Genomic DNA, 14524 nt, shown 5'->3' on the forward strand with positions numbered 1-14524 from the left:
TTCATGTTAGTTTATCTGCACATGAATAATATATTAGTAGAATGTTACATTATTATTTTGTAGGATAGAGAAATTGAATTTTAGTCACCTGACGTTTCAAGCGAAGTGCCAATTCTTCAGTTGAGTCAGAAGGAAGAACGGAAATCGGTGAACAACCGTCCAGTCTCGCTCTCTTCATTGGTCCTCCGTTGTCGCCATTCATGCTGCTATTTCGCATACTAAGACTAGAATATGATCTGAAAATCATGAGTTACATTTTTATAACAGTAGTACTACAATGCTTCCTAATAGAAAGATCTCATATGTTCATATTTATTTATTCATATACGTATACAATATGCATTTTTTTATTTATTCAAATTAATAAAAACAATATGAAAACTTGTAGTACCCTTTGTTATTAAACTCTTTGAAATATTTCAATGACTAGTTTCGACCATAACTTGGGTAATTTTCAAGTAATTTGTACAAAAGTAGCCCATTCAAGTGCAGTGTTTTTATTTATTAATATAAAACGTAATATTAATGTTTCTTGCGACACTTGAACATCAATTCACAAACCTGAGTTGCAAGTTCAAGCTACGGTAATTCATGAAGAATTCCATCCTACTTCAAAGTGTGATAATGTGAATAAGCAACTGTACTTCAAAGTTATCCATTAAAAAATAATTATGAATGTCTTATTCACAAAGTGGAATGTTAAATGATCATCCTCATAAAAAATTGTCTGTAAACTGTCTCCAAGTAATGAATTATAAAATTGAAAATATACACTCAACCACAGTATAAAGTATTGCTCCTTAAAACTTCTGAGTGATAAATAACCCACATAAAATTAAAATATGAAAGTACATCACTGTATTACAGTGATTTGGTTCTTACTTGGAATGTCCTTTGGAATAGTGGTATCCAGAGTCTCTAACAACTTGTCTGGCCAATGGGAACAGCTCATCTCTCCTGGTTAAAAGTGCTGGTGCCAGTCTGCAAATTTGAGCTGCCGCTTCATTCACAGAAACCTGTCAGATTAAAGTCACAGTAATCTAATTAATTTGAGTTATTCCACTGAAATACTAGAACACAGGCTAATTTGATATGAGTAGTTTTTCGAAAAACTTGAATACTGTTAAGACAATCAGTAATCAGATCTAGAGGCAAATTGGACTCATGGTTTTTGATGAATGTGAGATTTATTAAAAATTAAAAAACAGATTTTGTTTGACGATCAGAATTTTTGTGTTTGAATGCTAGTTATCAGTACGGTATCAGTTATAATCAGAGTTTCCTTCTGAAACTCCCAAGTATTGAACATGAACAGAATGCATTAGAATAGATTTTTTTATTAACAGACCTATACGTTTATTTTCCTCTTTTTTAGCCTACAGTTTATATCAGCCAAATTATAAGTTATTCACTATGGTAATCCAATTTGACAACTAATATACCTTCTTTAAAACATAGAAATTGATAATATATTTCCTCTACTCTGGATTCCCAAGTAAATATTAATTCCTACTAGATTACTGTACAATTGAAAAGAAGCATGGTTTGATCACTTCGAATGTCCGGCTGGATTTGGTTTTGTTGAGTGCTAGGTGTCAATTTTTGGCAAGGTAGACCTAGTCGATTCCGAGATTCCTGAGCAGAGGTGAAAAAGTACCCGACAAGCAGCTGAACGTGCATTTTATTACAGTTTAGAGTGAAGTGGAAGAAGAGTGGTGCAAGTGCTCATAACAGCAGCAGCAGCAGCAGCAGCAGCAGCCGTTGCTACTCTCAAGATCCGTTTCTTCGACTCCATTTCTTGCTGCTACAGCGCGGCAGCAATCAACGTTTCTTTTGGCGGTCGCGTTTTTTACGCTTCCTGACGTTTCTTCTGGGAGAGAGACTCTCTCGCTCTCGCCGCCTCGTCCTCTCTCCCACTTCCACTCGCCCGTTTCCCGTTTAACGATGATAAATTAATTTTTTCTCGTTTCCAATTCTTGTTTTTCGCCTCTGTTCCATGCCCTTGTCTATCTCCTTCGCACTTCTTTCAGCAACGGTTTCCTCTGTTTCTTTCACCGACAACACGACTTGCAGTCAAAGTCTTCGACTATAAACACTGATGTCTGTTTTTAGCTCTCGTGAAGAAAATATTATCTACACATCTAATAGGGAGACCTGATGCAAATTTCTTAGTTAACTTCACCTTTTCCTATTATGTTTGAGAATAGGTAGGTTCTTACTATTGAGAGAACAAAAATATGACTGATAATACTCAATTATTGTATTTGAGAAGCTACCTGGTATATTTTGAGTAAAAATGTTAATGAAAACGAATGAACTTATTCGCATTGACATAGTACGTAAATGAGTGTTGGATTAATTATATCTCAACGACTTTCTAGTTATTGAAAACAAAGATAACTGGTGAAAATTGAAATACGTGAAACTTCAGCTTGCATAAAATATAGTACAATTTTAGAGTTATGTATAAGCTTTAAAAAAATTACTAACATCACGTTACCAGGTTCAAGAATGAGAAAAGAAACCAGGTATGGTAACCGTTTGGTGACTGATATACACTTTAAAAGTTGATCAAAAGAAGAAGCTTAAGGGAGATTCTTGAGTGAAGTATTCCACTTACGACCTAATTAGTCGTAATTCTATACATGATGAATCTTGAAAATGTTCCAATCCTTTTTTATCCTAAAAATCATTAATTTTTATAAAATGGTGACTTTCTTCACCAAACTCCACTTCACCTAAAGTGGATAGAATGACTTGCATTTGTCGAATCTTCCATTGATACCATTGTCAATCAGCTATCGAGATGAACGAGATACAAATTATGTTAGCCATTTGAATATTCAAATGAGTATAGAGGCCTATTTAAAGCTTTATCGTTTTGGATATCAGGATTTAGACTTATATATGGATTTTAAAATGGCAATGCTGAACCATTTTCTAGACATTCATTTGAGAATGGAATTCTGAGTATAAAAATTGACTTTATTGCAAAATTATTCTTGAACCTCACGGTTTAAAAAAATTAATACGTAGACTATAGATGAAAAGAGGAGCATAAAATACGACTATAAAAATGAGTCCGAACTAAAAAAACTCCATTTAGCCTACTGTTGGTATGTTATGCACACGATGATACAAGAATGAGTAGAATGTTTCTTAAAAACTCATTTGAAGATTTCCTGACTCAAGATAGGATTAGAACGAATTGCTTATGCGACCAAGAGTTGTGCAAAAGCAAGCTCACATTATTATTTGTGTTGCGGCAAACAAGATCAATTTTTATTTATTGTCTGGACGTCTGAAAAAAATTACCGCAGTGTTGCGTTGTTATACTTGGGGAATATTAAAAGCGGCCATTTTTATTTTGCTCGGTTTTTTGCGCACAGTTTTGCAAGACGAGCGATCATGCAACAAGGAGAGTCAATATAAAAACAGACGCGTAACTAAGCGCTAAGGCTTCCCTTCGCCGATATAGGTTAGGCAGGTAATGTTAATTGTTTCGATAAGAAAATACTTGCTCGCTATTTAAGGACGTCTTTCAGGGAAACGAATCGGAAGGCTGAAAGAGAGAGAGAACAAAAGTGATAAAAAGTTAACAGGGAGCGAGTAGTGAGTTAACTTTGGTAGTACGTGTCTGTATGTATGTTCTTGCTCGGAATCAAATCGATGAAAAAATTATGAGCAAGAAGGTGAAGCCACAGCATGAAACAAAGAGGTACTGAAGTACAAGGAGAAAGGTAATCAGGCGATAGCAGACAAATAGAAGAACAAGATGGACGAACTAGAAGATCAGTTGTAATTTTATTCAATCAACATTTGAAGTTAGTGCAATAATTTTCCTCCATGCACATCATTATTCTCCATTCACCACAGTCCAATTGATACTCATTAAGAAACTGGAAGCTATAACTCTAGATACTGAAAAAGAAAGTTCTTATTTATTTTGCAAGGTCTTCGATTGAAACATTCTTTACTGAACCAATTTCAAGCAGCTCATCATGGAAAACCATAAAGTATGTCTAATTTAAATTTCATAAAAGCAATCTCTCTTCAGTTTAGTCAAATCAAAAATGTATATTGATTGAGCTGACCAAATTGAGTTTGAATATGCCAATATAAAATGAAAATTCTGCTAACAAGAGAACTTTCACGTCTTAACAGACTATTGAAAAAGAAAAATGGGGAATTTCATGAGAGGATAAAATGAGAGGGACGTCCTACAGTAGATTCAAGAAGAAGGAGAAAAGAGATAGATAGAAATAGTAAGAAAGAGGGAAAGAGAGATGAGAAGAAGAATATGAGAAGAAAGAAGAGGAAGAGAGAATTAAAGGAAGAAAAGAGCAAAAATAAAAATTTGCAGGAAAAGTGAGAAAGAATTATGTTTAGCAGAATAAAAATATTGTAAAGAAAAATGTTGAAGAACAAATCAGAGTTCAACCACATTTATAGTAAGCTACAGCATACCTAAATGTTTTGCACAGGTCATTATTGACTATACAAAGGCTGAAAGAACCAGCAGTCACTCTTTCCTACCGATTTTCTTTTCTTTCAATTTACTATTTTTATGCTCGCATGATCGTGTACTCACATACGCGTGCGCACATGATCGAAAGGAGGAGAGAGACGGAGAGTTGACAATAATAACGAGAGAGAGAGAGAGGGAGAGAGAGCTGAGTGATTAGGATGGTGACATTACATTATAACTTAGATGACATTTCATGAGCGTTTTTCCTCAAGAATTCCAGAAAAGTCGTTGTAGATTATTTGTGGGTATGTATTTATGTGGCGTGCGCGATTTGAGAAATATTGATCGTGACTTCTGCATCCCCCGTAATAATTCAAGGCACTGAGATGTTGGCTCACAGCAATTCCGAAGCCATTACAGTACACATGTATAAGCTGTTGAGAACATGTAGCTGACATATGTCCTACCCCGAATACCATTGTCTTATGAGAGTAGCGGCTTTTAGCAAGATGATAAACGACGTCTTCCTCCTCAATAAATTCGTGGAGACTGCTGAAACATGTTCCCCGTTCTCGTTGTGCATTCTTTGTCAATCGTAAACATTCATAATTCGTGCAATTATGCGTGTCGTTCCGGCTTCTCTATAGAGAGCATAAATCGTTGCTATGGAATGAGACTGGGTCTCGGATAAAAGCTGAATGATGGATAGCAGCTTTTCAGCGATTATGAGAAAAGTGTTTTTTTCAAGCACTGTAATATAATAGTCTATATTATGTACGGTAGCAGTTTTGTCAATATTAGTTGATTCAGTCAGTTTCATTGTTGTACTTAGGTGAAACATTTCCAAATAACATCCCTTCCTTTTAAAGTGTAATAGGCTACTGAGAGAGATTTCACCAGAATTCGTTTTTGTAATACGAGGCTGACCTATTCAAGATACCTTTTATCATAGCCGATATATCATAAAGCAGGATATATTATCGAGAGGTAAAGATTTATTAGTTTGATCACTCTGAATACAGAATACTTCGGTGTTTTACATTTTGTGAAATTATGCGAAACTTACCTCATGAAGAGTGAGCGGTTTCTCAGGCTTTCTCTTGCAGTCAAACCTTCCGTAGATGGCCGCGAACTTCCTTATCTGGTCCATCCTTCGGGGGTCGTCTTCAGGCATACCAAGCAGCATCTGTCAAAAAAGCAGAAACGTCTCTTCATTCACTCAATTTCGTAATCTCAATAAAAATAGTTATTCTTAAAGGAATCTATTCATCAATTCAGTCAATCATAAATTCAATAAAATCACCTATAAATATAAGAGCTTGAAAATTTGCTATACCAGCACGAAACATGTCGCAACAATGAAACAAGAGTGTTAGTTTTTTTTTTCACTAAAAAAAGTAATTTTATCTTAACTTGGATAAATATAAGCTAACTATACATTCTTCATAATATTTTTGAACATTGATTGTTCAAACGTTCAAATCAAATGATCGCGGTGATCTGATCTCATAGATAGTAGCAAATTTTAGTGCACATAGCATAAAATTCTGTAATTATTGTACCAAGTTTATCATATTTTCCAAATGCTGAACTATTGAAGTTTTATAATCATTCTTATTGAAATAGTAATCTTATACTCAAACTGTATTTATTACATTTTTCTCCCCCTGAATGAGTCACTATTTCGAATCACAGTAAAGTCGGCGTGAAGATTCTTCCAAATACGGATGGATCGAGACAACATAGAGATTGATTGAGTACTTTATTTATGTAGATTACAATATATACTGGCTTATACACTTATATACAATAGCTTACAATACAAAACTTATCAGAGAGAGATAGATAGATAGATAGATAGATAGATAGATAGATAGGAGAGAGAGAGAGAGAGAGTGAGAGAGTGGCTCAAGTCACTTTTACTCCCACCTCGGTGCAACATTCATTCAACTCCACTCAACTCCTCTCATTCCTTATGTTGTCGTATAAACCAGCATAATATAATAATATTGTAGCTGCATGGATAAAGAAATCTAATCTGATCAAATGTTATTCATTTCGCTACGATCTGCGTTGATGAAAGATATCTTATTCCATTCCATCTTGGAAGGAATTCCTCAAAGATTTCAGGTCGTGTGATACATAAAACGTTCAATTAACTTCTCACAGTGTTTGGTGAAATCAGAAACAAACGAATATCCGAATAGTAAAATCCGATCAGAGACAAACGAATCACAAACGTGTAGTATTCTATTCTCTATGGTGAGATGTAGTGATAGAGATAATTTATTGTAGTGACACTGATGACGACATCATAGGTGTTGGAGCATGTGTGTGCTGTTTTCAAAATAGAATTCATGATAGTTGACTACATACTTGTGTTTCCATCAATCTTAATTCAAATCAAATCAAATAGTATTTATTCACAAAAATATTTATTAATAATATAATTAATAATATTTTTGCTAAACTGTAAACACAATCCAGCAATCATTATCACTCTCGCTACATTTCTAAAAAAAATACCACCGCTTATGATTTATTAAATCAACGTTAACTAGTAGTTCTGTGAACAGTAGACCTCGTGCTCAGTAAGTTATATTGACCTGTTGTTATTTTTCCTCAAAAATAAATAAATAATTTATCAATTTAAAATGTCTAGAAAAAATCATAAATCAACATAGAGCTTTCTGTCCTATCGTACCGTGACGTGCCGTCCCGGAATGTGAGTGTGAGCGCTGTTGTCAGGTCTGGCTGCAACTGTCTACAACGTTGATGGAAAGATACATTTTCAAGATGTTCGATGTTTTTGAACGGTTAGAATTATAGTCAACTGTCTTCTAACGTAATGAAAAGATACATTTTCAAGATTTTCGATGTTTTTGAACGGGTAGTATTATAGTCTACTAGACAGCTGATATATGATGAATTATTCTAAAGTCTGATTTTTACGGTAATATTGGCGTTTAAAAGAGACTCCTTTTCCTTTTGTATTATCCTTAAAATGAAAAATTTCCAAAAACCTTGTATATACGTCGACGCGCAATTTAAAAAGGAACATACCTGTCAAATTTCATGAAAATCTATAACCGCGTTTCGCCGTAAATGCGCAACATAAAAACATATAAACTTTTAAACATTAAGAGAAATGCCAAACCGTCGACTTGAATCTTAGACCTCACTTCGCTCGGTCAATAATAGAAATTCTATACTAAAATCACTACATAGTGTATTAGGAATCGACGTACCTCAAGATCCTTGCAGCTCTTCTTCTTGGCGACACTGATCTTGGGCTCGAGATGCGGCAGATTCCTGACCAGTCGCTGAGCGGCCTCGGCGAGTCGCGCGATCTGACTGGCGACCAGGACGGGGGTCCCCTGCATCGGGGAGCCGGGGGGACTGCAGCTGCGGGCTGCACTGCCCACACCTGGGCTTGTTCGCGGACACGAGTCGGCTCCCTTTGTAAACAGACATCAGCTCTGTAGCTTTTCATCACACAAATGGAAAATTGTCTATCAACTAAGTCAAGAAGTTAGTCGCTTCGTGGTTGGAGTCGGCTAATGTTTTAGTTATGCGTTCCAAAATCACTTTCTGGTGTTTCGGAATCCTTTTAAAATGTAAACGGTGACTCAGATAAGATTTTGTAGATGGATGGATGGATAAATATATTTTTATTTGCACTTTATAACATTGAGTGATGTGGGCGAAGTTGAGGCCATAAGAGGCCCCTCTTGCCCTCTTCCACTTAACCCATATAATCTGTAGATAGATTATATGATGAGACTCTGCCCAGTTGGGAAAATATGAATGCCATTGGTTTTTGAGAAAGTTCAACAGAAAGTTCGGCAGAATACACGGACCATATTTCAAACAATAACGATCTAAACGTTATACTGTTTAGAAAGAAATGAAATTCTTCAAAACGTATGAAAAACAGTAGATGCATAGATCTAAAATGCATGAGACTCATAGGTCCAATTCAATCAAAGAAGAGATGCCTTAGAAGTTCAATAATTTATCATTTGCATTTATATTGTACGAAAAGAACAAAAAACAGAAAAAAACAAATTATTTCATCTATTGAGAAGAAAGGTAGGTCATTGAAAAAATTGAAAGAAAGAAACTGTTTAAACCATCACAACTCAAGTAAACATGAACAGAAACTTTCGTTTGTTTCGTTGACTTTCATTCGTAACATTGACTACAGTACTGTAATAATGTAACGAACTATACTCGTAATGTAATAATATAACCCAAGGAATACTTATATAACATACTATATCAACTAGTCTACTTTACGTAATCTTACCAAAATTATATTAACTAACATTTTAAGATATAATGAAAACGAAAATGACGAGTGCTAAGCATGATGCGAACCAAACATGACTTCCATTTAGAAAGAATTCAGTGGAGTTAGAAAAATCAATAATTCATTTTATTTTCATTGATAATCTTTTGATTAGGAAAACAGACTTACCAGATTGTTTGGGGAAGGCGCAGAAGTGGAAATGGTGGTGGTGGGGAGGGGACTGGGGGATGTGGCCTGGGGACTGAGGGGAAGGGGAAGCGCTTCGGATCGACTCGACGAAATGCTTGGAGTGGCTCCAAGTGGCATCTGGAACATAGCTGCAAACAAACATAAATCATACTTCAATTAACTGCATCCACCAAATCACCCATTCAAATGGTGCTAAGTATTGCGCAAATAGTCTGGAATTGACTGGAGCTTTTTCTCCCAGAGAGCACCCTTTCTTGTTTTCTAATTTTAAAGTAATTTTTATTTTTTGTCATGTGTGTTCAGTTTTTCAAAAGGAAAATGAAACATTACATCTCATATGCTGGTCTATGAAATCCACTGACTTTAAACGTGAATCTCACTATAGACATTTTTTGGGATTGGATGTTGATCCGCATCATGAATCAATTCTATGATGGATTCTTTTGCTAGTCAATTCAAAATCATTATGGATGGCGAAGGAAGAAAATTTCATCGAAAAATATTCATGCAATATTTTTGAGAGTTTCAAGACAGAAAAACTGGACCAAAAAATTAATCCAGCTGTTTCCAAAGTGAGAGGAAGCCAGGAAAAGGCACATTTCATCTTCACACTCAGGCTTAATGGAACCATACACTGGAGAGGAAAACCTAAAGGTTCCACTCTCATAGAAAATAGACAAAAATAGTAGCCTACAAGGAAGACAGAAATGATGAAAGTGGTAGAGTGTATTCGAGAGAGATAAAATGAGATAGAAATTGGAGAAGAAAGAAGTGAGAGAGTAAATTGAAGAGAGATTGGAAGAAGATAGTGAGCAAAAAAAGGGGGCTAGCGCCTATATTTGTGGAGGGAAAGTATGGCGAGGTGCAGACATTTTAGATTTTTTCTACAGTGAAAAACACTTTTTTCCTTCGCAGAACAGCGTTATTTATTGTGAAAAGCCATGTGTCGGATAGTTTCCCAGCTTTTCCCGCAGGGGAAGAATTTTTCTCTCCAACAGTCGCGGAAAACTTTTTCATTCGTATTTTTTTAGCTCTCAGTCCAACCATCGGCTTTCCACTCGATCACTCTCTCATTTTTTCTTCTCTCTTTCTCTTTTCAGTTCCATTTTTTCTTGTCTGAGTTCTCCTTCGTCCCTCTCGAATGATGAGAATAAAAAAAATGAACGCTCGTTCCGGGAGGATTTAAAATATATCCGTTCGGAGTGATTATTTTTTTCGTTTCCAATATGTTCTATCTCTTTCTGACTAATCCAGACGCTGTTCGCTGCCAACCAAATAGTTGGAACTTGCAGAGCCGTAATTTTTAACGTATTCGGAAAAAACTGAACTAAACGAGGATGAACAATCGACTCGTTGCTTGTTGATGATTCATAACTGACTACTTCTACAGTATTTCTGCATATTCAGTCGCTTCGCTGTACGCTACTGCAGCATGAATGGGACCAGTGAAATGAACATTTTCAGATTCATAGGTCACTGCAATGTAATTTTAGATGACATTTTCGGATTTCACACTTTTTCTAGGGACCAGATAAATGTGAATGGGACAAATAGTATACCAAATTGGCAAATGGATTTCATTTGAATATTTGATTACTTTTTGATTTGCAGCATATTCATTGAACATGAATACTTGATTTCGTACCTCCAAACCAACTCCTAAAAACACATAAAAGTTCATAGTTTCTCAAAAAAATACCCTAGCTATTAATTGTTTCAATAAACAAGTGGGACTGGTCTGAAGCACGAGTGCTCAAGGTACATCTATCAATCTTGAAAAGCATTCAAACTTTGAATTTACACTGAACTCTTTTTTCAACAACCTATCTTGGTTTTAATTTTCCAGATGAATATCATAACCTTTGTTACTGATTCACAGCGATTTTGTTGATGAAGGAGAACTGATATGATTTCTGTGAAAATTGTGTTTATAATAGTTGATGATATTCTCTGTCTTCATAATGGACCATTATATCTCCGTATTGAGAATTAATATTTACTTGATATGAAGATGATTAGGTTAATATAGCTGGAAAAAGAACTTGGTCCTTCAATCATACTGGACTATTCTCTCTCTTGATAATGGATAATTATTTCTCTATATTAAAAACTAAAATATCATATCACATGTCACTCGTAATTCACGCGTTAGCATTTGGAACTTGATCCGAAATGTATTGTGCTTCATCTGATTGATGTAGAAAATCATACAAAGCAGAAGACAAAAGCGTATAAGAAGTCCGTCCGCCCATCACACCTTTTGTTTGGAATTATTATGAAGGTTGAAGATGACGTGCACTTGAGAAAGAATTGGAAGCAGAAGGAAGACCCAACGGTCTCATGGAAAAAGTGGAAGGACAACAGGGAAGCCAAAAAACGCATGACGACGACGACGCTCACTTGGCGCAAGGGTCTCCACCGAATATCACCACTAGACTCGAGTCAAGGGGAAACGAGACTCTCCCAAAAAAATAGATATCGGATCAAGAGAGACCGTACTATGACTAGAAAAGGATGGAGAAAGCAAAAACTTCCAGAGAGGGTGGAAGATGAAACTGCTCTTCACGACTGCGATGTTGACAGAAAAAAACAGGCTCTGGTATCTCCAAGCTGTCTGTGCATGTTTTTCAAACCCTTCCTAACGAGAGGGTAAGAAAAAGCATAGCATAGCATACCCCTTTATTTCCAACATTCTTTCAGTGAACTTCTCATTGGCGCTCGAAATGAAACCGTCGTAAAACAAAGGTCGTCAGTTAGAAATTGACTGTATGATGAAACTGGGAAGACAGAACAGTCAATAAAGTCTAGAGATCATTTTTCATTGTTATTTATAACTATGATCAATTAAGGAGTGGAAAAGTATTATTTGTTAACTGTATAATGCATCTAGGAAATAGAGGATTTCCAACAACTTGAAGAATCTTAATTCATTAATATTTTTCTTCAATATTCGTGGAAAATACTTTCAAAAATAGAATCATTATTCATTTCATCTTCAAGCAGCTTTGAAATATATACTGTTATCTGATGTTCTACTAGACTAAGTTGTAACAACTGATGATAACCTGCGATTGACATGGTAGCCATAAATAGGTTAATCTATATAATTAAAAATCGAGCCTTAAATTTTGACATTCAATAACTTTGTTATGTGTGCATCGAATTCGATGATTTTTTAGTTGTGTTCGTTATGTTCAGGACCAGGTTTATGACCTATCAAATTTATAATCCGACTTATAGGACTCTTTCCTACGGTCCTTCAAAGTTTACATGTAATCCTAATGAGAAATAAAATGCCGCATCGCGCCTCCTCAGGTGTGCATCCAGCTAAAGTTTGTCATGAGATACATTAAACTAATTGGCGGTACGAAGTTCGCCGGACCAGCTAGTACTATTCATAAATAGGCTACGCATTTGCTTTATTTTTTTGTCAGTCCATCGTAATTTCCATATACTTATGGAGTTGTTTCTCGGTGCTTTATCACCAGGACTCTTTTATCAGTCAACGGCTAAAAAAATAATAAACCACAAAGTGAGAGAGGAAGTTAATTTTTCTTTCATAATCCTGGAAATATTCACGATATTTCCAAGAAAACTCTTTTTTCTTGAATATCTGGAATGACAAGAGATAATCGAAATAAAAGAAACATCTGAAGTAACTTTTAATAATAATTTTCATCGGGTAGGGTTATAATGTGGGCAGGCCTACATTGATTATTTATTATTATAAGTTTCGAATCGATTAGCAATTCATTGAGAACTCAAGTAAATCCGATATGAAATCCTATCCAAATGTACTGGGAGTGATTTTCTTGATACAGAATTTATAGAGTTAATTTAATGATTGATTGCCTTAAAATATGATGAACAAATTAAAGAATGTAATAATAAATCACTATTATTTTGAAAATATTTTGAGATAGCAGATGGATAACACTGGCCTAAAGACGAACGAAAGTATGTGATTTCATCTGGCTTCTGAACTAATTCTTGAAAGACGGTAGGATGACTAGAGCCTAATTTAAATTAATGCGGCATGACGATTGTTGATCTCCCGTTCATAATTTTTTATTTAGATCATCCCCAGTCAAAAAAGGGCTCTTTGTTGTTCACGTAGGAACGCTGCAGTCACCGTAATATATTTTCGTCTTTTTATCAATACCACGAAACAGATGTTCAGCCTATTGTTAGCCATAATGCCTTATAATAAGAAGGTAATCAAGAATCGAGTCTTCATATCTTCAATAATTTTATTCCTAAGAGTATTGAGAGTTTCGCGATTATTTGTAATAAACAATTAAAAAATAGGAAACTATACCTAAACTAAGTAATAAATAATGAGCATTATGATGGTACGGAGAAGTCATGGTAATTTTTAGTGCTAAGTAACAATAATTCAGTTGTGAGTTCAATATTCTGTTCTCTTAGAAGTTGATATTGTTCGATAAAGATGCAAGATATAAGAGAGAGAGTCTCTCTCTATCTATATAAGAGAGAGTAGGGTTGTGTTTGTTCGTTTGTTCGCATCAAAACATGTCATCTTGTGGATTGCATACCGGAAAAACGGGAATGATTTAGATCTCCAAATTTTGCACATAGATTCTAAAGATATCAATCTCGTGCACCTGGAAGCCCAAATTTTAATTTTCCTTCTAGATTTTTCAGAATTAATGTTAAAATTTCATTAATGGTACATTCGATTTCATTAAAAAATCACCAAATCATATGGTCGAAATTAAAAAAGGAACATCTGTTTCTATATTGCTTTCTAACTGAAAAACATAGTTTTGGAACTTCGTTTTCCTGATGCAATGTTTAGGCCTACACGTTGCATGGATTATTAATTTTTCAGCTAGAACAATTTTTGAGACAAATGCTAAATAAACGTCTACAGTTTCATCAATGCTGTATTGGCAATATGAAAACGCATGCAGTTAATATGTCTTTCAATGAAGGTGTTGTTATTTACATAAAGAAATTATATTCTTCCATTTTTATTCAATTAAAATTTCAAAATTATTCGAGTCCTGATTGAATGACTGACTCACTGTACATTGGCCTATTTTGAATTCTTGTAGATTTCATTACGTCAAGTTTTAAGAAAGACCCTTGCGAAGCACGGGTTACCTGCTAGTGTCTAATATAATTTGGCATCATGATTCTTACTTGAAACAAGAGCAAAAAGAGAGAGAGTCCACGCTAATGGGAGGATTTATGGTAAGAATTAATGGCTTATAGCATCAGGTGGTTTCGGAACTATTCTATTCAGATAAAAGAAGATAACATTCTTTGTTACAAGTTGCAACTCAAATGAAAAACCGAAATAATTCGACTTAAATGTTGAGCTGAGCCATTATAATTATGATTAATAATATTCTGCTCTACTAATTTAAGATTTTTTTCTGTTTATATTCCGGAGACATTTCTCCTCTCATTACCCAGAGAAAGAGAAAAGTTTACTCAGTAAAGAGAAATATTGTAATAGCTGTCTTACAAGAAAAGTGGTTGTGAAATGAGTATATCCGGAAGAATTTTCCGATCCACCAATAAATCTT

General features: G+C 35.0%; 1 protein-coding gene across 2 annotated transcripts in view; it reads right to left on the reverse strand.

Annotated features, from left to right (window-relative positions):
• Positions 1-14524, reverse strand: part of LOC111045352 (NGFI-A-binding protein homolog) — a 55762-nt gene that overhangs the window by 12138 nt on the left and 29100 nt on the right. For both annotated transcript variants that reach the window (XR_005571184.1, XM_022330740.2), the window contains exons 4-8: positions 8949-9097; positions 7717-7926; positions 5535-5654; positions 883-1016; positions 89-236 (exon numbers count right to left, since the gene is read on the reverse strand). Coding sequence is in view for 1 of the 2 variants with exons in the window: in XM_022330740.2 (XP_022186432.2) it covers positions 89-236; positions 883-1016; positions 5535-5654; positions 7717-7926; positions 8949-9097 (761 nt within the window). In the remaining variant the exon portion in view is untranslated. The remainder of the gene's footprint in view (positions 1-88; positions 237-882; positions 1017-5534; positions 5655-7716; positions 7927-8948; positions 9098-14524) is intronic.

Source organism: Nilaparvata lugens, chromosome 4 (genome assembly GCF_014356525.2).
Source record: "Nilaparvata lugens isolate BPH chromosome 4, ASM1435652v1, whole genome shotgun sequence".
NCBI classification, from domain to species: domain Eukaryota; kingdom Metazoa; phylum Arthropoda; class Insecta; order Hemiptera; family Delphacidae; genus Nilaparvata; species Nilaparvata lugens.